Genomic DNA, 25,557 nt, shown 5'->3' on the forward strand with positions numbered 1-25,557 from the left:
TTAGGACAATTAAAAAAAACTTTTTAGTTTTTGCACAAGAGACCAACATAGCTACCCCTCTGAAAGTTATGTAGCTTACACTGCTGGTGAGAAATAAGTATCTTCTGAATCTTCAGCAAAGCTACTGAATTCTGAAGAATTATTTTAATGAAAGGGATGTGTTAAGTTTTGAGACGTCTTGAAAACCTGCCAATGTGAAATTCCTGCTATGTATAATAATGGGAAAGCTTGCCTTTTAAAAAAAATTAAAAGAGCACCTGCAGTACATACCAGAATCAACGCTGCAGCTAGCACCTGACACACTTTTGTTTTTCTATAGCAATCATGCACACTGATGTGGAGCAATGTTAACTGAAATATTCCCGTGCATGCAAATTAGTATACGTGCCTATTAGTATGCAAGCTTTGCATTAAGAAGCACAGTTGAAATCTGACCTTTGGTCTCAGCATCAGCTATTTGGTCTTTGGCCACTTCTTCTTCTTCTTCAACCATGGCTTGAAAAATGGCCGTCAAGAAGAAAAACAGCAATTCACATAGAGGACCTTCACTGTCATTTCCAACAAGAGCTTCCTCTAAAACCTCTGTAAATAAGAGAAGGTGGACTTGTTCAAACTGCTACGAATACACAGTGAAAAAACTGAAAACTGTTCCTATGTTTTGTGATTGTCAAAATATTAATCAAGTCAATACATAGAATATTTGCCAAATAGGTCAACTAGAGAAACAATTGCTGTGATCCAGCAATTTATTCCAGGCTCAAGTGAATAGAAAGGCAGGTGGATCATCTCTCCATTTGTTTCAAAGAAAGAGCAACGTTCATTTTGCAGAATCCCACAGGGCAGCATGTGCACTTGAAATGAATGGGGGTATTTGGCCACATGAAAGATCCATGCATGCATCTGAGTACATAGTTGCCCAGATCAGGATGATTGCTGACAAGCAGCATATATGAAATAAAGAGCAGAGTGAATAAAATACATTAAAACTAATGTCAACTGGAGGCACCTAAGCCAACCTAGATCCACAGCTGTACTCCCAATATTGCACCATTAATGCATTCTGGGAAGAAAGAGAAACTGTTTATTTCTTCCCCCACAAAACAAAATCTGCAGACAGGATGTTTGCAAAATCTGCTACTCATGTTTCCTGTAGATTCAGTTTGCCTAAAGATTCACTTGCCTAAAGTCACTCCATCAGGAAACTCATCTTGAAGATCAAAAAGTTCACCAAAGGCATGGAGAAACTCCAAGACCATGACAGCATCACCAAAGATTTCAGGAGGTAGTCTGGTTTTCACTGGAGTTGGAACTGGAAGTTCCTGTGATGCAAAGTAAATATTTATTGTATGTTTCAGTTATACATATGAGGTGAATAATCAACAACATACATCACAACAGATTAGGCTCATGTTTATTATGTTGAACAGATATATTTTTGATAGCCAAAAAGATTACAATGACTACTCAGAATGAGTGTCGGTGTTAGCATACAGGCAGAAAAATAAAGATGGCAGTGGAAGAAGAGCGGTGACCACCTGTAGTGCAATGTCTTGGCTGGTCTCGCCAAACTGAGAAAAAATAATTCTCCTCCCATTAATTTCAATGGAAGGGAGAAATAATAGCTGCCACTTGGTCCACGTCAGCCTCAACACAGAATATGTTGTAACTCAATACCATCTACAGCAGAACCATCACCAGTATATAAACCCTACAGAAGGGAGACAGCAGGGTGGGAAAGGCAACTGTGGGTGCCAGAAAACACCCCACACAATTAAGCAAGGAATGATGGGATCATATGTTGCAAAATTAACTGCTGTGATGGTCTCCCCACATCTGAAGCAATAGCTCGTAGTATTTTCACTTTCTGTATGTTTTAAAATATTGTAAATTTTCTTGATTTTCTTATCTTTTCATAAACTGCTTTGAGGTTGCTGGGTTGTTGTTTTTTTAAACGATGGTGATGTGTAAATGTTAATTAACAAACAGAAAACAGGTAGACATTGCCTGTCCCAAGTGCTTCCATCACTCTGTGGCCTCTGCTTTGGTGCTCCACATGAGGGCTGGCAGATGTGGGCTGGGTTCTGCTGCCCTGATTAAAGCTCATATGTCCCTCTGTGCCCCATAGTAGGCAATGGCTTCCTGTTCTTGCTATTTCCCAGGGATGGTCTGGTAGCATGTCTAGGGCTATGACTACAGGATTCACTAACAATGCCACACTTCATTCAAGTAGAGAATTGCTTTGCAAGTTACAAAACGTATGACTTAATTATTTATTAAATATAAAAAGTTCTGAAACTGCACAACCATGTTTTAAGTCCTTTTTCCCCACAAGGGGAGAATGTATGTGATATATGGTGGATTTACAATTTTGGCAGATCCGTCAGGCAACTTTTCTAGCCACAGAAAAGGTCTGAAAAACAATGCATAAATACACACACAAATATTTCTGGATTGTGGACTCACTCTCTCTGAAGTTCCATTACCTTAAGATCATCACATTCCATGTCTTCTCTACGCTTACTCCATTGTTTTAGATGTTCCAGGTATTTCCTTTTCTCTTCGCGAAGCTTTTCTCTTTCCTGCAATTACACGGAAAATGATTACCAAAGTAGTTAAAAACAGCTGTATTTAGATTATGCATTGGAGTAACAAAATTCAAGATAATGTCAATCCATGTACAGTGGTACCTCGGTTTATGAACACAATTGGTTCCGGAAGTCTGTTCATAAACTGAAGCGTTCATAAACTGAAGCAAACTTTCCCATTGAAAGTAATGGAAAGTGGATTAATCTGTTCCAGACGGTCCACGGAGTACTTAAACTGAAGCGTTCATAAACTGAAGCGAACTTTCCCATTGAAAGTAATGGAAAGTGGATTAATCCGTTCCAGACGGGTCTGCGGAGTACTCAACCTGAAGCGTACTTAACCCGAAGCATGGGTGCAATTGGTTCCGAAAGTCTGTTCATAAACTGAAGCGTTCATAAACTGAAGCGAACTTTCCCATTGAAAGTAATGGAAAGTGAATTAATCCTTTCCAGATGAGTCCGCTGTGTTTGTAAACCGAAAATTCGTAAACCGAGGTGTTCGTAAACCGAGGTTCCACTGTACTTTTATTAGAAATCTTGTAAGACAAGTTAGGTTTATACAGTGGACCCTCGGGTTATGTACCGCTCTAGATACATAATCCTCGGGTTGCGAATGCAGCAAACCCGGGAGCCAAAACATTCGAGAACTAAGCTGTTCGAAAACCTAGGTACGACTGTACTGGGGACCTCTAAATGTAGCTATATATTTCAAACTATTAGTGCCATTTCAAACTATTAGGAACCCAGGTGGGGAGTACCTGACCTTTTCTTTTTCTATTTTGAGTCGCTCTCTCTCTTCTTTCTTCTTCAGCCTTTCTCCTTCCACAATCTTCTTAAGTTCTTCCCTCCTTTTTTCCTTATCTTCTCTTTCTTTCTTCTTGGATTCTATAGAAGTTGTCTTTTCTCTTTTCAATTTTTCTTTTTCAAAAAGTGGACAGGAGAACTAGAGTTGTATTATTCTTTTTAAAGAAATTATTTATATAAACCACACTTTAAGATCAAGTTAATCAAATCTAGCCACCTGTGAGTAATGCCGTTTCGGTCTAGGAAACTACCCCAAACAGACATGCTGTGACTACGATCCTAATCCCAATTACTGGGAAGTAATTATAGCTCTGGCTGTAACCATATGTCAGAGGGATTTATTTCCAAGCGAATATGATTTATTATGATTATATCCCATCTTTCAGGTAAAAATGAAGTGCTCAATTCAGCTTGCACATAAATAAAAGACAATAGTGGTACAATGCAAAAAAAAACCAGTAAAGAGGAAAATCAGCAACTAGTTAAAACATGTATCATGGCATAAAATTACATAGACTAAAAAGAAAAAGAAAGCCTGGCTAAACAAAGCGGTCATAAGAGTGAAGGGGCTAAATCAGGGGTCCCCAGACTACAGACTACGGCCCGGGGACCGGATGCGGCCCAATTGGCCTGCCAATCCGGCCCGCGACGACCCCCGCCGCCCGCTCTTACGGCGCGCAGCGCGGCAGCGCTCTTCCGGGTCGGGAAAAAAGCACCGAAAATCCTTTGTGCGCATGCGTATGGGCCTCTCCCGACCTGGAAGAGGTCATTTATGGTGCACTTCCGGGTCGGGGGAGGCCCATACGCATGCGCACAATGGATTTTGGGCGCTTTTTCCACCCTGGAAGCGCGCCGCCGCGCCAGTAAGCGCCCGTGTGCACACTCCCCCGCCCGCCGGACCGCACAGGCGCGCGCTCCCCCGTCCTCCAGCCCACCACGCGATCGGCACGGTGGGAACCGGCCCAAACGCCGGTAAGTCTGGGGACCCCTGGGCTAAATGAACCTGTGGCAAAAAGAGTTCCACAACTGAGGCACAGCCTCAGAGAAGGCCCTCTTTTGAGACAGGACTGCAACAGCTTCTTTCTTTGAAGGATAATACACTAAAAACTACAGAACAGATTCAACAGAAGCCAGCCCATTATGCATGTTTTTCATCTAGAAAAAAGCTTATTCATCTCATGAGCTTGTACTTACCCATGGCCCTCATTTCGTCTTTTTCTTTTTGGAGTCTTACCCTTTCTTTTGCTGCACTGTTTGCATTTCTAGGACTAAGCTGCTCTTTTGCAACGAAATCCTCCTGAAGACAAAAGGAGAAACTCTTGAAAGGGCAATAATTGAAAAACTGAAATCTTTTAACAGCTTGGTGGAACATATCGCCAAGTTAAAAAGTGTATGATGAAAAAATGTATTTATTTTATTTTGTGGCAATAGCAAGTTTTGACTACTATCATTCCAAATGTAAACACCAGTTTAATCCAGCTTCATTGCATACGAGAGGGCAGGTTTTAAGTCCCACCTGTGCCCATGGGCTTTCAGGGCCTTGGTATATAAATTATTATCTCTCAGAGTATTATATGGCCAACTGTGGAACAATTTTGACTTACTAAGACAACTATGGCAAATATGAAAAAACACAGATATCAAGGTACTTTGCAGTTTTGAATTGCTGTAGGATGCAATCCACTGCTGTTTCTTGTTGAAAAGCAGATTAACAAGTACTGCATTACTTACATGATCATCGGATGCCATCTTTGGAGGTCTCCTTCGCCGTCTGTTTGAAGGACTGAAGACAAAAGTGGGTGGATCATCAGGAAAGAGGTAGGAAAAATTCTGTTCTGCTATCTTGTATTTTGCAACTGATATTGCCTTGTAGAGAAAGATGGGGAAAGATTGTTGAGAAGGCTGCCTGTTCTTGCATGTACACACTGGCTAATAAGCTTCTGTTTTAGAAAGAGACACCATTAGCCATTATTTCCTAATCCACACCACAGGAATGAGGTATCTGTAGTATACAGAACACTCTTCAGTAAACATCACTGAAATAAATTAATCATGAGTGAATTTGGGGTGGAGAATTATCTTCTTTTTCTGTGTCCTTTTAACACAAACACAATATTACAATGAAAAATACACCACCATTGTCTCATATCAGTTTCCACTTTATGCAAAACCGTAGTAGCATTGCACAATAGTTGGAAAACAAGTTTGGGCTAGTAAATAAAATAAGTACTTGCTACTACCACTAGAGACTTTTCTAAATGAGTTTTTCTCATCTCTGAAATGTAGTGCTTGAACACCTTGAGGCTGATTCATATAAAAACAGCTGACTGAATCCAATACTTGGGCTCATGCACTCCTAGTGTGCTCTCATGCCTTATCTGACAGCAAGCTATCATTTATCTAAAACCTGGGCCAGAAAAGGACAGTATAGTATATGTAGGTCTGACGACAGTCAAACCATATTTTACCATTTCGTGCAAACTGCAATTATATACTTATTTGATTTGAAAAATTTCAAGGTAGTTCACAATATTAAAGAACAGCAAAGCAATAATTAATGGTAGCATCAAACCACACACACACACAATAACACAAGAACTAAACTGGGTAGCACACTAATGTCACTGCCCATAATGTGATCAAAGTACAGTCTTGCTTCAGCTTCTTTAATTAGTTTGATTACCTTAATTTTAACAATGCCATCATACGATTCACAGTGCTGCTTCAAAAAGAGCTTTAGTCTGTCACGAGAAAATAGATGTTTCCTCCGGCTATGGTACAGGACAAAAAAAAGGAACACACATCAATATCAAAGATTATTCCCAACTGAACCAGCACATTAAAATAGTTCCTAAATTTAGTTTTCAAGAGGAAACTATTCTATCAAGTATTTTTTTTTCAGGAACTACTGTTCCTGACAATTCTAATTAAGTGATATAAATACAAAGTCACTCCTGAAATAGAGTCAAGATTAACCAAGCGCTCTTACAGTACTATAAGCCAGAGATTGCCAACCCAGCAGCTGCAGACACCAGGTTTGTGGTCCTTGTGTGTGTGTTTTTTATTTTTGGTGGGTCGAATAGGAATGTTTTGGAGGGAGGTTTTTGTTTTGAATGGCAGACATTACATTCTGGCCCCCTGCGAGCATAAGTGAAATGTGTATAAATGGGGGGCACCCTGCTATGCCTCCAGCTCGTGAGGCAACCTTCCCTGGAGTTCAAAGGGGATGTCCTCTTCAGGCTCTAGGGAGGAACTCCTTGTGAGTCAGACGCTTGAAGCTGCTCAGCTGACCCCACACAAATACTCATTATAATTCAGATCAATCTCTGACTTTTGTCTTCTGGGTTTCTGGGATTTTTCTTGTTGTTATTCTGTCTCTCACAGCTACAATAAACCTACCATTAAAATTATGGACTGGTCATTTCTTTGTCAGGGGGCAAATTTAGCAGGGGATCAAATACTGTGCTGTGTTTAAGATAGAGGTGTGTGTTTATATGTGTGGCCTATGAGAGATGCACTTGGGCAAAGGGAGAGGAAGAGATGTGTGTCTGTGCTCTGTATGCGTACAGTGAGCGTGTACGTGTGCAGGGAGAGTAAGTTCAAGGATTGCAGTCTAGGCTTTGGTTTAGGGTTGGCTTTGGGTCTTTGTGCCTTTAACAGCTGTGTTGTTGAAAGACACTGAACAGGTTAAAGCCAGGCTTTCTCAACCTCGGCCCTCCAGATGTTTTTGGCCTACAACTCCCATGACCCCTAGCTAGCAGGACCAGTGGTCAGGGATGATGGGAATTATAGTCTCAAAACATCTGGAGGGCCAAGGTTGAGGAAGCCTGGGTTAAGCCTTTTCCACTATGGAAATACTATTATGGGAAAAGACTCACCCATTCACATTCTGTCTGTCAGACATTTTAGTATCTGTGGGGCAACCAATTAATTTTTGAGCTATCCACTCAACATTGCTCCTCATATGCATATAGGGCAGTAGGACCATAGCCATCAGTGCTTACCATATCTGAGATGCTTTCACTGTAACAGATTCATACAATTGTTTCTTAATAGGCTTCACTTTGTACTTGAACATGGAGGGTTCAGTTATGGCTTTTTCCTTCCTAAAAACAAATATCAATTAATTTCCTCCCTTTGAACAGAAACATTTCTGTGCACCATTTCAATGAATTAACTCCTTCAAACTACAAGAAATTAATTATGTAATCAAATGTAATTAAAATGTACAAAGCATAATCTCACATAAATTTCATATAAAGCGTTTGAAAATAATTGGTTTTTTTAAAAAAAACCACACCAAATGGTTGCCCTAAACAACAGGAAAAATATTTAATTATATTAATTTTCACAGAGACACAGTATTCCAGGCTTATATGCTGAGCTGCTCCAACAAATGCACATAACTCAGGTGACCTCTCAGATTCTGGAATGTTGTAATTTCATTCCACTAGAGCCAAAATGGCTGCATAGAGGTTTACATTAAGCAACTATTCTAATCCAGTTTTTGTAACCTTTTAAAACTATCAATATTTTCCAAATATAAAACTAATCTTTTACCCATTTTGTGCAGAACTGGTATCCAAGTCTGAATCATCACTATCACTAATTACGATAGTGACTCCGTCTGAATTGTTAACGTGGCCATTAGCCATTCCATTTTGATGCACTGGTGCTTTAACTTCCAAAATCTTACACTGCAGTCTGAAACAAAGCAAACATAAGAACATACAATTTTTTGTGTGCAAAAATATGTAGTTACTGGAGTATATACCTAAAAGCAGTTTGCAATCCAATATCATTTTATGCTAACAAACAGATAAAAAGTGGGAATAATGTTTCAAGAGCACAGTCAAATATAAAGTATGTGCTCATTCTTTCTAACCCCTGGATAGTCTATGAACTTAAAATCAGCTTTACTTTATCTATGTTCTTATCACATATCCATGTACTGTAGTTCCATAATTTATTATGGGATGCATCCAGAGGTCTTCATGGGAAGAAAAGCAGTCACTAGTGCTATTCTGCAACTGCATAAGCGCTAGTGTAAGTTTGTGTGGTGCTATATACCATTTCTCTGAAAGTAAGACGTAGCCATAAAATAAGCCGTAGCAGGATTTTTAAGCATTCAAGGAATATAAGCCATACCCCAAAAATAAGACATAGTGATAGGCGCAGCAGCAATGCCGGCCGCGGCAAGAGGAGGGGGAAAAAAAGACATCCCCTGAAAATAAGCCATAGTGTGTGTGTTTCTTTATAGGAAAAATAAATATAAGACGTTGTCTTATTTTCTCATGCCTTTTGTAAACCCCTACAAAGGCAAAAGGAAGTCTTAATTTGCTTTCACTTTCCTTATGCAAAGACTATTTGCATGAAGGCAAGACTATCTGCATGAAGAACAGTACTCCGACATGTAACCCACTGCAAGAGTAGGGAGAATTTCCACATTTGAGTCTTCAGCACATTGCGAGTATGAGAGTACATCTGTTGTATACAATAATACATTTACCCTATGGATAATGTCCTATTACAGCAGTCATATTAAATTATCTGTTTTGGTTTTCAGCATTAATCACAAAGCCTCTTGTTTTATCCAAATGATAAGAAAACATCTTAGAATGAATGTCTGTTATTTTACTGGAAAACTAGATATTAAACACAAGAAAGTGGGAAAATAAAAGGTTCTATGTTGTTTGTGTATCTACACTAGCAAAAGATTATCCTTTATTACAGTTGATGACCCAAATAAACAAGGATAACATGATTGTTGTCTAATCTCGTCTTAATAATGGCCCATTTGCTTCCTGACACATTGTAAGCCTCCATTTTTGTGAGCATGTCACCTAATGAAGACAACCATTAAATTGTTCAATGCAAAATAATGCTTTGTATCTCAGAAACCCTTAATCTGTCAGTCAAAATCTTCCAAATAAGGAAAAGAGGAACTGGGTTGAAGAATCTGATCTAGCTACAAATTTAACCACAGATTCTAGCTGTGTGACCAGCCAAAGCTACTTAAAATTAAGCTGTTCACAAGATAACTCTAGATTTTGTTTTCTTTTTACAAGAGTCATAAATATATATCTCAAAACTGGCAAATATAAGAAATACTGTACTTACCTTTCACCATTATTCCTAAGTACTGCAACAATTTCACCAACAAAATAACGGTCCTTGACATAAGCAAAGATGTCATCACAAACTTCATGAAGTCGTGAGCGCTGAGTGAGGGTAACTAAGTATAGAACTGGAACAATAAGTGGCTCTGGAAAGTTCTGGAGATTTTGTAGAGCTTTCTTTTCTGATTCTAGTGCTTCTTGATAGGTGAGTCCAGGTTTACCGGTAACAGCACAACTCCACACAAGGCTATTACACAGAATGGTTCGTTCAAAAAAGTCACTGCAACAAAGAAAGTTAAAATAACTGAACATGTCAAATACACTTTTAAGTATAGGCAACCCCCACTTCGCACAGGGGTTGCATTCCAGGTCATCACACATTCTGTGAAATCACATGTAATTGGAAAAGTTTAAGTACTCCGCAGATCGTCTGGAACAGATTAATCCACTTTCCATTATGTTCAATGGGAAAGTTCGCTTCAGGTTAAGTACGCTTCAGGTTAAGTACAGACTTCCGGGACCAACTGTGTACTTAAACCAAGGTACCACTGTACTGTATTGATACCGTCCTAAGGTTACCAATTTTATTTTGTCTCCTTCTATATCAGTTTCACTCATTTCATTTTCTTTTCAAAGGGAGTAAACCCCATCAAAGACACAGGTAAGTATGATCAGAACCCACTTAGCATGGACCCGCAATTGCCATGAAGCAATGAAATAATGAGCCACTTGCAACTGGGAATGTTGAAGTTCCCAGCAATCTTAAGTTCCCTGGCTATCTTAAATAAGGAGACTGTTTAACAATGGTAAGGACTATACACCAACAGAATCCCTATCCTTAACACCCACCATAAAAAACACATGCTCAAAACTATACAGTAATTAAATGAATAATGAAAACTGTAATGTTGAATGAGGCACCTGGGTATGGGAATGGAATCACTATAGCCCACTAGGCCACCTGCTACTGTTTGGAAAAACTGGCAGACAAAAGCTGGGAAAGATTTACATACAGCCAGGTCTTTGTAATATATGCCAGGTCAGCATGCTCATCCAGGATTAAATTCTGGATGGCAGCTGTCTTCCCATTAACTGAACTAGCATTCAGCTGCAAGACTTTCAACCAGGGGACTGTCAACAAAGCAGCCAAGATTCAATTGGTCATAATATGATTATGATTTTAATGATTTGCTGCTGGGCAACTTCTAAAGATGGCACTTTATGGGTTCAATGAACTTCTTAGGTGGCAAAAAGAGTTGATGCTTCTAAGATGAAAGTTTTGCCACTCTCTTTTAACTGAATAAGGAGAGGAGAAAATGCCAAATATTCTGGTGCTATAGAAGTATTTTATAGTATAAAAATTCCTGAAACTTTAATTTAGCAGAATTTGTGGATTTGTTGTGTGAATAGTACTGAATCTTACAACTTCTATTAACTAGTTTTTTAGGCTGCTTTTAGGCATATACCTGTCCAAAACAGCTTACAATAATAGATATATATATATAGATAGATATACATACATATATTTAACTTTAAAAAGCACTACAAGCAAAAATTGAATCAGTCTAGCATCCAGCTAATGAGTTTCATGCAGGTTTACAATCACTGTAACAGAAACAGTAACCTGGGCAAGCATGCATGTCCCATGGTTTCCTTGTACCACAGAACATGGTGTCTCTCCAAACCTGACAGCCAGCATCATGTAATGGACACTGTTGGACTTAGCCCAAAATACCTAGCCCAAACCCCCGATTAATCTGGAGTAGCCACTTTATCTCCGCCTCATTGAGCTGTTGCAAGCATATAATTGCAACACTACATATATGCATACAAATTTCATAAATGAGAAACGTAAGACCAGTTCTTATGTAATGGTAACTGATGATTTTGCTTCTTTCCACAAGCATGCAGCCAGAGATAACAAAACATGATCCCTGGGTTAAGTAGTATATCCAAACCAGGGCCTATGGATGTTTTACTCAAATAAACCATAGTCAATAAGCCAAGAATGAACCTTGGTGATAGGTTGTAGTTTGATGGGAGCAAAACCACAATCCCCAATTGTGTGGGGATGTGTCTTTTAAATGCATAACTGCAATTTTAGTTTTTTACTCTCTTTTGGTTCTATACTGGTTTTAATCTTTATACTACCGTATTTAGCAAATTGCTTTGGAATACATTTTGTTAAGAAAAGCATTAAGTACAATTAATAATGACAACAACAATATATTGCCTGTGGAAAAGGGAAGATCCCTTTTCTAAGTGCAGCCTATTAGTAAAAAACAAAAGCACAAAAAAACTGCTCGGCCAGCCCACAACAGTTCCACACTGTTCATGGAGGAGGAGACTTTCCATTCTCTGTGGCTAACACAGATGAGTAGTTGCCTCCCCCCCCCCATGTCAGAACACTCATTTGCCTACATGGAATTACTTGCTACCTCTGACTACCAGATAAACCAGGCATCCCCAAACTGTGGCCCTCCAGATGTTTTGGCCTACAACTCCCATGATCCCTAGCTAACAGGACCAGTGGTCAGGGATGATGGGAATTGTAGTCCAAAACATCTGGAGGGCCGAAGTTTGGGGATGCCTGAGATAAACTGTTAAATACAAGAAGACATTAAGAACATCCTGTATTTTACAAACTTATATATCCTTATCTAAGTATACCTAAAATCAGTCCAATTCTTAAAATGTAAGATTTCTTCTCTTGCTATATTTCTAAATGGAAGAATTTGATAGGCAATTTCTTGCCCCCAAATCCCTTCTCACATCTCCAGCAGATGGGGGTCTAGCAATGGTTTCTCAATGGTGAGTGAAAGGTACTCTGCACATACCCTTGTCAGTTCCTGGGACAACACTGATAACTTTTATACCCTATTGATGTCAGTAGAAGAATTGTGCATAGCTCACCTCTCCAGCTAAACCTTTTTGGACTTCCAAGTGCTCAACCTTGGCTAGTGTTGTGAACAAAGGGGAAGGATGAAAAAACATATTCCAACTTCTTAGCTGTCAGAGTTCTGGATGAACACTTTTGTCCTGAAGAACTTTTTCTCCTCCCTAATATTACATTTAATATGTAAAGTTCACATATTCTCTTCATACGTATGCCAATACTTAAGGATAAACTGATGAAGTTTATAAATATATTTTAAATTTAAGCTAATTGAATACTACATGCAATTACTATTCACATCGTCTTGTGGGAAAACAGTCCTGTGAAAACCTATTATAGAAACTGAAGGCTCCTCTAAACTGGGAAATAAGAAACTATTTCATTAAAATCTCACCCAAAAGTAGTGCTGTTGAACTGAGCTTTATTTCATTAACTAAGTAACTAGACTAGTACTTTTAGCTAATTAATTGATAGCCTGCCATTAGAGAGAATACCTTGTGGACCACTGTCCTCCTCTTTCATTTTTAAAACCGAAAAAGCCAAAGCCACAAAATCAATGGAACTCTTAATGCATGGCAATAAAGCACAATACTGATACACAGCTTTAGCTAAACCAGTACATTCAAATGCGTCATCACTTTCCCTTGAATACGCTCAACTATTGTACTTGCCAGCGTTAGAAGAACCATGACAGATACCACGGAAATAGAATTATCACCCCATTGGAGCTTAAGAAACAGGTGCCGACGAGAACTACTCGCACGGGTGGAAGTTTAGGGTACTAAAACGCCTAGTGTGTCGAAAAGAGGGCGAAGGGGGGAGGTTTCAAAAGAGGTTTGAGGGGGGTCGGGCGCCTTTAACAGATAAAAACCCGACTCAGTTGCACTATGAAAGGAGACGGCAGGAGGGGCTGTCCATGTTTTGAACTCAAACCCAACCGAGGCGCATTTGGGAGCGGGAGGAGGCAGCCTCAGTAGGCGGCGCGTTTATTCCCCGTCCTGCCAGCTGCTGGGAAAACAATAGTGCGCGCGCGGGGCTCCCCTTCGCGCCCACCCCAAAGCGGCGTCTATACAACGCGGCCGGCCGGCCGTTGATTCTGTGTGGCGGTTTCCGCGCTCGGATTTGGTCAAACGCGCCAAGTCGCTTCCACAAACCGGAGGCAAATGCGAGCACCTTGCGAAAGGCCTAGTGGAAGCCGCTTTGACATGCGGCGGGAGGGTGTGTGTGTCTCGGGATACCAGAGGGACAGGAGCGGCGCGGGGGGACCAGACCCGCCGCCCCCCCCCCGCTAGCCACAAACTTTGTTTCCTCCTCTCTTCCCCCCCCCCCCGTCCTGAGCGGAGACACAAGAGCGCGCGCTGAAGGACAGCGGGCAGGACTTGGCTCGACGCCCCCTCCTCCCCTCGCCCGAGGAAGAGGGGCGGTCAGGGGGTTTCCCCGACCTTTCGGAGGGGGATTCCCTCCCCACCCTCTTTCCCCCCCAGGCCAGGTGTCAGCCATTTCCCGCCGCCTCCGCCGCGCTTTCCTGTTCAAATCAGCCCGCCAGAGCCCACGAGGAAATTGGGGGGGCGGGGGGGCGGAGAGAGACTTACTCGTAGTTCCTGAAAATCTCGTTGGTGACCTTGCAGTAGAAGACGTGCTCGTCCGGCCGAAGGTCAGCTGGGGGCTTCTCCCTCACGAAGGGCTTTCGGTGTAACAGTGGCATCGCCCGGGTCCCGTTTCTAAGTGGGGTATATGAGGAGTAGCGGGGGGGGGGGAGAAAGGAGAGCGTCAGATCGAGGCGACGAGAAGCGGCGGCAGCAGTAGCAGCAGTCCGAAGACGGTTCCTTTTGTGTGCGTGCGCCTGACACGCCGCTTCCTCGCCCGGGACTGAACGAGCTCTGTGTGCGCAAGGGAGAGAGCGAGAGCGGATCCTTCCTTTCCTCCCCCGCTTCTCTCTCTCTCCCCCCCCTCCCCTAGGCCGCCTCACAATGGGGCCATGACGCCGAACAGCAGGCGGCGGCGGCGGCGGCAACGACTACTCCCTCCTCCTGCTACTACTAACTCCCCCCTTCCTCCGCCACACAACGTGCTCGACCGACCCGGGGATTCCCCTCCCCCGGTGTCTAAGGCCTCCCTCGGACTCACCGCCTCCCCCCCCGCTCCGCCCACGGGGGTCGCCCTCTAACCGGCCCGGCGCGCTGTTCCGCGCACCTCCTTCCGCTCTCTCTCTCCAAAATGCTAAGCAAACAGGGAAGAGAAGGGAAGGAGGGCAAGTCTTTTTGATCGCTTATCTGCTTTTCCGGCCAGCTTCTGTCGGGACTCTCTCCGCCCCCCCCCTCCCCGCTCCTCTCTCTTTCTCACACAGTGTTTAATGAGGGATCCCCTCCAGCTGAGAGGCTGTTAGATGAGCCTTCCCTTCCTGCTGTCAGGATGTACACGAGAGTGCCTCCCCCCCCCCTCCCCTGTCTTCCCGGAAAGGTCTATAAGGCAAATTGACCCTCCTGAGACAGAGGTAAAGGCTGTACCGTCTCCTCCTACCTGGTTAGTAACTCGATTGCCCCTTCCACCCGGCTGGTATCTGATGAGTCTCCCCTCTTTTATTTCTGCCCCCCACCAACCCCGCTCCTCGGAAGTTTTTGATCTACTACTTCAGCTCTCAATGAGGAAGAGCTGTTGGGAGGAGCTTTCGACTTCTTTCCCCTACATCTTTATTGGCCGATCACCGCCTTTCCAGCTTGTGACACGCAGGAAGACAGAGAGCTACATTATTAATTAATGGTTGAGGCGCTCATCCTCCATTTTTGAATTAGCAGCCCCAAAGCTCAGTGGCGTGTGTCGAGGCTCTTAGAGGCCTAGCCTGGTCATTAGGACCCGTCGTTAACCCTGGTACCCAGGGAGCAGGTTGGATAAGGTTTGTTGGTTTCCTAGTAAAAGATACTTGGAAGCTAAAATGAAACGTGATCATTGCATTCCAATAAGAAAATCAAGTACAGTATCTGATAAAGAATGTACATACAGTTGTTTCTGTTCATGGTTAAAACAAATTTCTAACAATTTAGGGAACAACCTCAAGCAAGGTCAGGTCCTTAACCTGGGTCACAGGTCACTATTTTTAGGGATGCTATACGTCTGGACATACCCGGTATTCAGCCCTCATAAACAACGTCTGCAGAAATGTCAAGGAAAATCCAGACGTATGACAGCCCATTTTTGTAGATCTTGTAAAAAAAAACAACTGGGCAAAACAAACAAAAAGTTCAAGAACTTTGACACACCCACAAAAAAATGTTCATTAACTGCTAAAAAAAGAGAAAGCATAGCAACTTTTGTGTCCGGGTGTTCCACTTTGTAAAATATGGCAAGCCTATTTTGAGCACTGATGTTGGACTTTTTTTTCAGTGTTGTGAGGATTCATCAACTAGCTACATATACACAGATTAGTCCATGGCAATTGTTTCATATTCAAATCCACAGTAAATGCTCTCCTATCCCAAGCCATGTTCACAAAGGTTACTTTAACAAGCCCATAACACATATATTTCTTATAGTGCTTGCACACAGTTTATTGTGAACTTGATGCTGCTCCTGAATGAAAGTTTTTTTACAGTGTACTTATCAAAACAGCACCCTGTGTCTCCCCCCTGCCTGTTCAATCCAGTTTTACCATTTTGGGTAGGTGGGTGTGACTTACTGGATTTTCCACAGAAACACTACAACTGAATTAAATGAAGAAATAATGTAAGACAGTACTTGGATGAGAACTATACTGCATGCAGGATCAACCCCAAGTCCCTTATTCACATGTGAAAAAGAGTTAAAATAGGGAAGCAGTAATACATACACATTGTATTTCCAAAGTTCTTGTTCATAAGATAAGAGTTCTGGTTTTAAAACACACATATCTTAAAAGAATGTCCTCTTATACATAAAGCTAATTGAACAATTAAAAGTAATCCATACCAACTGAGGTACCTAAAGCTGTTTAACCATTTGTCATGTAAATGCAACCATTTAAAAACAAATTGTAACTGCTGGTGTGGAGCAACAAGATGAGACCACCTTACAATGATACTTAAAACTCAGCACTGGCCTGTTAGCTGCCAGGCCCAATTAATGGTGTACAGATGTACAAAGCCTTGTGTGACTCTTGAGCCCAAATACCTAAAGGAGTGTCTTCCCAATAACTACCAACCCATGTTTTAAGACTGGTGAGAGAGGTACTGAAATGGGGAGGAGGGGAACCATGTACACCACACTGAGCTCCTTGGGAGAAAAGGTGGTAAATAAATGGAACAACTAAACAAATTATCAGGCTTATTCAATGGAATTTTTCTTAAAGGCTAGTCTGATGGTCCATTAAATATTTTTTTTTACTTGGTACAATAGTGCAGCCAATTCCAGTGTTAACATTTAAACGGTTTAAAACCCAAGTATTTAACTTTTGTCTGTTCCATTAAAATGGATTCAAAGTAAATGGGCTCTTGGTAGGAGCACAATTATAACACTTAATGCAATCTAACAGTGGGCCACACCCATGTTGATTGGATCTTGTATTCATTTTACCTACTGCTGAGAGGCCTTATGGTTTTTCACTATGGAGACCACTTCATGTAGCTGATGAAGTGAGTTCTGGCCCATAAAGGCTTACATAGCAATAAATTTGCTAAAATACGGAACAGTTTTATTATGTTTTCTGCAACACACTAACACAGCTGGGTTCCTAAATATACACAGGTCAACTTCAAATATGCAAAATAAAAAAATTCCTTCAGTAGCACCTTAAAGACCAACTAAGTTTTTATTTTGGTAGGAGCTTTCGTGTGCATGCACACTTCATCAGCTACCTACCTTTAATTAGCAGAAGTGTGATTGTCACTGGCCTGCTTGCTTAAGATGAGTTGCAATATACGTCCAGGCAAATAGGTAGGTTGCAGTTGCCCCTGAGAAAGCTCCATAACCTATCCTTCAGTTGAAGAGATATTGCAATCTGTCACTGATGCATATAATAATCCTGATCATGTGGCTCATGGCTGCTGGGAGTAGGGGGCACACTAGGGAAGAGGGACACAAATCTAGACATGGCAGGAAACAATGGCAAGCAAGTCCTGTACTTTTCTTTTTGTGAGGGATAGCCAACCAGCTGACTTGCAGATGCTATTGGCCTCCACCATCACTCAACCCCAGCCAATGTGGCCAATGGCTAGAGATGATGGGAATTGTAGTCCATTAACCTCGAGACCATTTTGGCTATCCTGCTCTAGTATATTATTTTGCTTTTTCAACTCCTCTTTCTGGTTCTGTATTAAGGCCAACAGTAAAAGTACATGAAGGCTCTTGTACTGCCATCCACCCACTGGCACTCTTAAAGATTGTTAGCAAGGGGAAAGGAGATGTGTATGCTGTACTGTATACTACTTTAGACCATCTCAGCCATTGAACCCCCCATTATACAACACATGTATAACATGCCAGCATCACATGCAGTATCTCCTGAATGATAAAGAAGCCCCCCCGAAACTCCAGTCAGCTGCAATGATATAGAAGAGCCGGTTTCCACCTTCTACGTGCCTAGTACCTGACGAAAGGCCCATCAGGTGAATTTGTAGATATGCTGGGTGGACTGTCTGCTGGAAGCTAGGATGGTAGAGAGTTGGGCTTCAGGCTCAGGTCCAAAATGCAGCTTTCATCTCTATGTGCATACCCTCCAACATTTCTCTGATGAAAATAAGGACGTCCCATTCCATAAGGATAATTTTACTATTTATACCCCACACATCTTACTGGGTTGCCCCAGCCACTCTGGGCAGGTTCCAACATATATAAAAACATCATTACAGGGTAAATGTTTTAAAAATTCCCTATACAGGGCTGTCTTCAGCTGTCTTCTAAAGGTTGTATAGTTACCACCTCCTTGGCTTGGAGGTCTCTGTGTGGTTCACAAAAGTCTCTACAGGGCTTTTTCTTCATAGGCCCTACTTTGCAACCCAAGTATTTCTGTCTTTCTAGACTGCTTCCTTTAAGTCCAGCAATGCCTCTCCCTTCTCTGAATGGTGGGTAAAGTGGGGTGTGTGAGTGTATGCAAAAACTAGCTGGCTGTCCAAAGTTAAAATTTACATCACTAACTTCTGCCTCTGACCCAACATACCACTAGCAGATGACCCTCAGAAGGCTGTCTTGAAGGGAGTGTGGCTCCTCAGGCTCAGAAAGGTTCCTCAGCTAATGCTGTACTGTAATTGCAAAACATCTGAGATCTACTACAGAGACAAAACTATGGGAGGCGTACACAGCATTTAAGAAATCACACAAGGCATAATAAAATCTTAGCCCACATCTCTGGCAGGTATCGTTCACTTTGACAGCTTCCAACCATAGTGGCAAAAGCAGTACACAGGTGACTAAGCTAGAGCTCCTGTGGTCAACTGCTTCTGCTAAGAAACTCATAGCAAGGTACAGTAGAAACCCAAAGGAAACTGGGAAGTATTCCCAGCAACTAAGTGGACCCCCCCCCGGGGGGGGGGTTGAATGCTAGTTTTACCCAACTCCAGCTTCAGACTGCCTCTGTGTTCAAATTCTAACAGCAAAATATATTTTTCTGTCTCTCTTACAAACCGGGGGACAATCAGGGTTGATCTTACCCTGATAGAGAGAGTGACTATTTAAGGTTGCTGGCTGTGGGAGTCATTTAAAAGTCAGTCAATTGTTGGTTACCTCATTTATTACTGTATTCTTATTGCTGGGAGGGTGAAAGGCACTTTTGAACTTTCTGCCTCAGGTGCCAAAATAACTTGAACAGCCTTTGGGAACCATTAACCATGACTAGGGGTGTGGGTGCAGATTTGTGGTGCCTTCTGGTGCTCTGCTTCGGGCAAAAAGTTTTGTGCTGTCCTTGAGGATATCACTTTCCAAAAGGTAGAAGTTTCAATGCCTCAGGGGACAGTTCACCTTTTTGTCAAGTTTCTGCTAATCCATGAGGGATGTCAGGCAAAACCATAGAGATAAGCCTATTCATTCTAATCAGTTCAACCAAACTCATAACAATAGTTAAACCTTCTTAAGTGTGAATGAGTAGAGCAGTTAGCAATAGTCTCCAACACCAGTTTGAATTTGAACCTGTCCTTGTGTTAAGCTCTTTTGCTAAAATGCCTTTGCTTTTAGAGGTGAGATTAAAGATGAAACCCTTTCCTGTGGTTGCTCCTAATTTATGGTAATCTGTTCCTCTGGCACATTTGTTACATGATTACATTATAATCTTTTAGCTCTGTATAGTTTTAATGATTTATGTTGCTTTTCCTCTTTTTGCCACTATTCTTGTTGTAATAAATAGTGTTATTAAACCTCCTTGAGGGCTAACAGTGGTGGTAGCATATGGATTTTTCAAAGATATATCCAGAATTGGCCTCCACAGTAACGGACACACTGTTAAAATAGTGTTCATGGAAGACAATCTTACCCTGCTATGAGTGATTGCCAAAGAAGATTGTCAGTCTCCCTTGTCTATGCTCAGTTTTGGAAGGGAACAAAAAGCCTGTTAGAGAAGTAAAATGGTTTCGCCATAGCCAGGGCAGATATTGCTAATAGAATAAGCTTAAACTACACTGTACTTAAAAGAGCTGGCCCAGGAGTTTAAAGGGGTCAACAAATCCACTAAAAACCATTAAAAAGATGGGTAAAGCGAGTTCAAGAGATGCTGCTACTAAAAAGCCCCTTTCATGTCACTACACCTCATTTCAAAAGGTGGCTGCAGTGCTTGTTGTTGTTTAGTCGTTTAGTCATGTCCGACTCTTCGTGACCCCATGGACCATAGCACGCCAGGCACTCCTGTCTTGCACTGCCTCCCGCAGTTTGGTCAAACTCATGTTCGTAGCTTCGAGAACACTGTCCAACCATCTTGTCCTCTGTCGTCCCCTTCTCCTAGTGCCCTCAATCTTTCCCAACATCAGGGTCTTTTCCAAGGATTCTTCTCTTCTCATGAGGTGGCCAAAGTATTGGAGCCTCAGCTTCACGATCTGTCCTTCCAGGGAGCACTCAGGGCTGATTTCCTTAAGAATGGATAGGTTTGATCTTCTAGCAGTCCATGGGACTCTCAAGAGTCTCCTCCAGCACCATAATTCAAAAGCATCAATTCTTCGACGATCAGCCTTCTTTATGGTCCAGCTCTCACTTCCATACATCACTACTGGGAAAACCATAGCTTTAACTATACGGACCTTTGTCGGCAAAGTGATGTCTCTGCTTTTTAAGATGCTGTCTAGGTTTGTCATTGCTTTTCTCCCAAGAAGCAGGCGTCTTTTAATTTCGTGACTGCTGTCACCATCTGCAGTGATCAAGGAGCCCAAGAAAGTAAAATCTCTCACTGCCTCCATTTCTTCCCCTTCTATTTGCCAGGAGGTGATGGGACCAGTGGCCATGATCTTGGTTTTTTTGATGTTGAGCTTCAGACCACATTTTGCGCTCTCCTCTTTCACCCTCATTAAAAGGTTCTTTAATTCCTCCTCGCTTTCTGCCATCAAGGTTGTGTCATCTGCATATCTGAGGTTGTTGATATTTCTTCCGGCAATCTTAATTCCGGCTTGGGATTCATCTAGTCCAGCCTTTCGCATGATGAATTCTGCATATAAGTTAAATAAGCAGGGAGACAATATACAACCTTGTCGTACTCCTTTCCCAATTTTGAACCAATCAGTTGTTCCATATCCAGTTCTAACTGTAGCTTCTTGTCCCACATAGAGATTTCTCAGGAGACAGATGAGGTGATCAGGCACTCCCATTTCTTTAAGAACTTGCCATAGTTTGCTGTGGTCGACACAGTCAAAGGCTTTTGCATAGTCAATGAAGCAGAAGTAGACGTTTTTCTGGAACTCTCTAGCTTTCTCCATAATCCAGCGCATGTTTGCTATTTGGTCTCTGGTTCCTCTGCCCTTTCGAAATCCAGCTTGCACTTCTGGGAGTTCTCGGTCCACATACTGCCTAAGCCTGCCTTGTAGAATTTTAAGCATAACCTTGCTAGCGTGTGAAATGAGCGCAATTGTGCGGTAGTTGGAGCATTCTTTGGCACTGCCCTTCTTTGGAATTGGGATGTAGACTGATCTTCTCCTGCAGTGCTAGGCAGCTTCATATGGGAGAAGTTGTCCTACACAGATACCTTCTTCCCAGGTTGTATTTACCTCACAAAAAGCCATTACACACACAAACACACACACACACCCTACATAAAAAGGATCAAGACATCCCTCACTGAACAAGAAACGAGAATTAGATTGACCGCTATGTTCTTAGGTTGCCTCTGGTTCATCTGTACTGTATTCACTTCATGTAATTTCATATTTTCAACAAATGAGTTTCAGTGGAGCAGTGTCTCTTAGCACTGTAGTTCTTCCCTTATATCCTAGATGTTTCCTTTCCTTTCCTTTCCTTTTTTTTTTTGGTAGTCGCTTATCTCAACACCCTCCATATAATATAAAAAAATATTTTTAAGCATTGGGCTGAAGCATTTTTTTTAAAATCTAGGTGGGGTAGAGAAGGCCACTTTTCCTCCATAAGTGGCTAGAAAAGTGTTGTGTAGTGAGTATTCAGTGAGTTCAGCCCGGTGCAGATAAGAAGTGGGAGGCAAGGATCTGGTCACACAGCATCTCTTTACTTCAAAGAACAGGTAAGAGCCAGAACACAAGAATGGGGAAAACTGGGGCTTATATAATAACAGAGGACTAGCAGGGAAAAGATACATTTTGGCGGGAACCAATGGCACGGGTTCCCTCCTGCGAAAACCAATCCGGCAAAGGATCCAAATCCTGCACCCTGAACCAGCAAATGATAGACGTTCCCGCTGGAACTTGTACATTCAAATAAACTCTGTAATACAATACAATAAACTCTATGTTACAATACATACTTGGCTGAGCTATTACTTTAATACACAACAAAAAGAAACTTGTCAAGTCCAATATTCATTTCTTGATGGCTGCACCACATCTTATTAGAGGCTCAAAGAAAGCTTGAGGCCACTTCCACAAATGACATTTAAAGCCAAAGGCTAGCAGCTGCTTCCGAAAATGTGGACCTTAATGTTTTGAATGCCATCTAGTGGTAAAGGTAAAGGGACACCTGACCATTAGGTCCAGTCGCAGATGACTCTGGGGTTGCAGCGCTCATCTCGCTTTATTGGCCGAGGGAGCTGGCGTACAGCTTCCGGGTCATGTGGCCAGCATGACAAAGCCGCTTCTGGCGAACCAGAGCAGCACACAGAAACGCCCTTTACCTTCCCGCCGTAGTGGCACCTATTTATCTACTTGCACTTTGACATGCTTTTAAATTGCTAGGTTGGCAGGAGCAGGGACTGTGCAACGGGAGCTCACCCCTTCAAGGGGATTCAAACCGCAGACCTTCTGATCGGCAAGCCCTAGACTCCGTGGTTTAACCCACAGTGCCACCCGTGTCCCCATCTAGTGGTAGGATTATAATAAATACAAGAAATACGTGTTGAGCTAGCCCCCACAAATTCCTAATCACATATGTCTGTGTTTTAGGGATTAGTAAAATAATCAAGTTGCAGTATGATTCTTAGTAGATTAATGCAATGTCTTTGTTGTTGGTTATTAAATTAATAGATATCAAGTAATGCACAAAATATTATCATTATTATTAGCCATTAATCAAGAACACAGCTTGGGTTATGTACAAGCGCTAAACTATATGTGCTGGGATTGATCTGTTACTGTCTTCTTCTTTAGTTAAAAGCAGTTATGGAGTAAGGCAGATGTGGCTCATGTTTCTAGTTTCTCAAGCAATGTTGTGAAAGTTCTCTGCTTCAGGGAACTCCACCTTAAATTGTGGCAGGATCTTCACACAGATACCCGGGCAACAGGGGAGAGCCCTTGGCTGTGATAATGTAAACTTGGGCCTGTGCTTTTGGCCTCATCTTTAATAAGAAGTGTCCGGATATCTTTCATCCATGTGAACACTGTTTCAATCACCTTCTTATACCTGAGCTACAAGATATATTTTGTCGCTTCTTCTCATTCAAAAGAAAAACAGCATTTACTTAGCCATTTAAGAATATAAAAAATGGGAAGAATAAACTGAAAGTCTCCTCCATCTATTCAGAAAGCTCTGCCAATATCCAATGTTTTATTACTTTTTCCACGTGTAGATTATGTACACTTGCCTGTTCTTGCATGCTTCCTACATTCCCCACACCTTTTAAGTGTAGTTCAATAATCAACCTACACCCAACTGTCACATGAAAATCAGACTCAAAGGGAAAAATCAGGATGCTTCCAGATGGGAGTTTATTTTGGAATTAGAGCTGTTCACACACACAAGTTTTTGCAGTGTGCTCACAACACTGTAGATATCAAAATCCAAAGCCATGTTTTTTAAAAAACATTTTTATCCAATTTCCTTTTACTGTGTAATGACTAAAAATAACCTGTTATACATCTGTGGTATGGAAGTTTTATTTTTGGCAGTCCAAAAAACACAAGGGAGCCATCAGTTTCTACATGTGGATGGCACAATCGAATTTTAACAATTTAGCTAAGGGAGCTGTTTTGTCAACATCACACAGTACATGTGGGAGAACACAGAGAAGGTCTCTATCGTTTTTATGCAAGTTCTAGTTAGGTAATTATTGCACTTGCTCAAGACCTTTGTATTTGAGGGGGATTCTTCTCCCCACTTGCTTTCAGTTGTGTTTTTTTTTTTTTACAATCAAGCAGTATATAAATTTTAGGAAGTAAAAATAGGAAGTATTTTATTTATAAAACTAAACGTAAATTGATATTGCATCCTCCCCCCAAAGCCTAAATTTTGCCAATTGTGACTCAAGGCTGCTAACATTTGATCTGCCCACTGGTGCGGATGGCAATCAGCAGAATAAACTGACTGAAAAAGCAGGCATGTATGCATGAAACATGGGCACAGAAAAGTGAGATCATCATCTGAATGATCTGTTTGTGGTATAAGGCTTCCAACCTTTCGATTAAAACAACTGTCTTCAGTTCTGGTTTTAAAGATGAGAAGCTAGTGTAAATAAAAAAATTAGGTCTAATATATAATAATAATAATAATAATAATAATAATAATAATAATAATAAATGTTCATAAATGTACCAAGCAAACACGTACATAAAAATATAAACCACATGTCTAGAGCAGCACAGTCCTAAAACCATTTTGACTCCCAAACTGACCAAATCATAGAATCATAGAGTTGGAAGAGACCACAAGGGCCATCCAGTCCAACCCCCTGCCAAGCAGGAAACACCATCAAAGCATTCCTGACAGATGGCTGTCAAGCCTCTGCTTAAATACCTCCAAAGAAGGAGACTCCACCTCACTCCTTAGCAGCAAATTCCACTGTCAAACAGCTCTTACTGTCAGGAAGCTCTGTTGACAGTTTTCAGCCTCAAAGAGATAAACAAATTCCATCCTATTGTGATGTCATAATGGCGGCTCGCTTATCCCTCCAGGGACCTGACTCTAGCTTCCAGGGGTACTTTCCCCAGACCAAATTAAAGAACCTTTACAGGGATTTTGTGAAGTTCAACCTTTCTCCCCTTTACCCTGCCTTAGGGGGAAAGTTTTAAGTCTGATTTTTGGTAATTAAAAACTTATTGTCAGCTTCCCAGCTTCGGGCAAGTTAACTGCATCTCAATTCGCTCAATGGGGGAAAATCAACTTCCTTTTTAAATCTCCTCCCGTGTCCAAATCTTTTCAATTAAATTTTTTTAAAGCCTTTTCCTTTACTCACGGTGTTCAATGTTTTCAAATCCTTTGAATCTGGAAAAATCCACCGCTCCACAGGCTGCTGGCTTGGAGCTTCACGTTGCGAGGGTAGCAGATTAACTCAAGGCACCATGTATCCACGCTTGCTCTCGGCTCCCTTAATAGGGATTACCGGGGAGCGGAGGAGACAGAAAAAGGTGCTGCTGAGTCCCCACATCTCCAGAACGCTCGATCTGGAGCTCTTTCGGGGGTCCGCGGCGCTCCCGCGGCTCCCCCCTCCTTCACAGCGCTAGAGAATCTCGGAGTTCGAGATTCTCCCGCCGGTCAGCAATGGCAGTAGACCGGATGTCCAGCTTTATATCATTTGTGCCCTCCTCGCACTCAACTCCAGCCCCACCAACAACTCATGGCTCTTTATGGAAGGACTCATTCAATTGACAAAAATGGA

At 41.8% G+C, this 25,557-nt stretch overlaps 1 protein-coding gene across 7 annotated transcripts in view; it reads right to left on the reverse strand.

The window, feature by feature from the left end:
* The window catches only part of BAZ1A (bromodomain adjacent to zinc finger domain 1A), a 39,139-nt gene extending 24,071 nt beyond the window's left edge, over positions 1 to 15,068 (reverse strand). For 2 of the 7 annotated variants that reach the window (XM_060272924.2, XM_035109475.3), the window contains exons 1-12: positions 14,925 to 15,068; positions 13,997 to 14,125; positions 9,510 to 9,788; positions 7,950 to 8,093; positions 7,394 to 7,495; positions 6,073 to 6,160; positions 5,121 to 5,255; positions 4,584 to 4,686; positions 3,349 to 3,503; positions 2,484 to 2,579; positions 1,181 to 1,319; positions 436 to 582 (exon numbers count right to left, since the gene is read on the reverse strand). In XM_060272924.2, the coding sequence (XP_060128907.1) occupies positions 436 to 582; positions 1,181 to 1,319; positions 2,484 to 2,579; positions 3,349 to 3,503; positions 4,584 to 4,686; positions 5,121 to 5,255; positions 6,073 to 6,160; positions 7,394 to 7,495; positions 7,950 to 8,093; positions 9,510 to 9,788; positions 13,997 to 14,109 (1,501 nt within the window). In that variant the 5' untranslated portion in view covers positions 14,110 to 14,125; positions 14,925 to 15,068. Of the gene's footprint in view, positions 1 to 435; positions 583 to 1,180; positions 1,320 to 2,483; positions 2,580 to 3,348; positions 3,504 to 4,583; positions 4,687 to 5,120; positions 5,256 to 6,072; positions 6,161 to 7,393; positions 7,496 to 7,949; positions 8,094 to 9,509; positions 9,789 to 13,996; positions 14,512 to 14,531; positions 14,760 to 14,924 lie in introns of those variants that run through there. The other 5 variants (XM_088671739.1, XM_088671724.1, XM_088671730.1 and 2 more) reach the window with 5 other exon arrangements.
* Positions 15,069 to 25,557: the final 10,489 nt, after the last annotated feature.

This window comes from Zootoca vivipara, chromosome 1 (genome assembly GCF_965207765.1).
Source record: "Zootoca vivipara chromosome 1, rZooViv2.hap1.1, whole genome shotgun sequence".
In the NCBI taxonomy this organism is placed as follows: domain Eukaryota; kingdom Metazoa; phylum Chordata; class Lepidosauria; order Squamata; family Lacertidae; genus Zootoca; species Zootoca vivipara.